The following is a 424-nucleotide window of genomic DNA, read 5'->3' as shown; positions in this document are numbered from 1 at the left end:
CCCCGGGGCAGGGCTGAGGCCCCCCACAGTGGAAGAGCAGGTCTACGGGGGCCCTGCAGTCGTGGTCTGCGCAGCCTCGGGCAGAATTTCACCGTTCAAAATTCAGAGATATCGCAGAAATACTGCGGAGGCCCAGGCCTAAAAACTTGTTTTTTTCAACCACTTCCCAGGCGAGCCGTGGGGCAGGCTGTACGGGTCTGTGGGTGGCAGAGCTGGCTCCCCAGGCACCAGACATGTCCAGAGGCCAAAAGGGCGGCCGTGGTCTCTGCTGGTCCTGCATTTCTTCCAGGTGGCTGGTACCTGATGGAGGGGGGGTAGGTAACAGGTGAGCCGACTACAAGCGGGCAGTGGTTTGGGGCTAAATCCGGAGCAGGGCAGCAGGGACAGCCGTGGGGCCAGGAGATAAGCCCCGCCAGGGAAGGGC

General features: G+C 62.3%; 1 protein-coding gene across 1 annotated transcript in view; it reads left to right on the top strand.

Moving 5' to 3' along the window:
- The first annotated feature begins 233 nt into the window (after positions 1 to 233).
- FAM98B (family with sequence similarity 98, member B) overlaps positions 234 to 424 on the top strand; it is a 15866-nt gene continuing 15675 nt past the window's right edge. The window contains exon 1 of the mRNA XM_009321010.1: positions 234 to 325. Within this exon, the coding sequence (XP_009319285.1) occupies positions 234 to 325 (92 nt within the window). The remainder of the gene's footprint in view (positions 326 to 424) is intronic.

The sequence above is a fragment of the Pygoscelis adeliae genome, unplaced genomic scaffold, assembly GCF_000699105.1.
Source record: "Pygoscelis adeliae isolate BGI_AS28 unplaced genomic scaffold, ASM69910v1 Scaffold3, whole genome shotgun sequence".
NCBI lineage: Eukaryota > Metazoa > Chordata > Aves > Sphenisciformes > Spheniscidae > Pygoscelis > Pygoscelis adeliae.
This window is presented reverse-complemented; position numbering and strand designations above follow the sequence as displayed.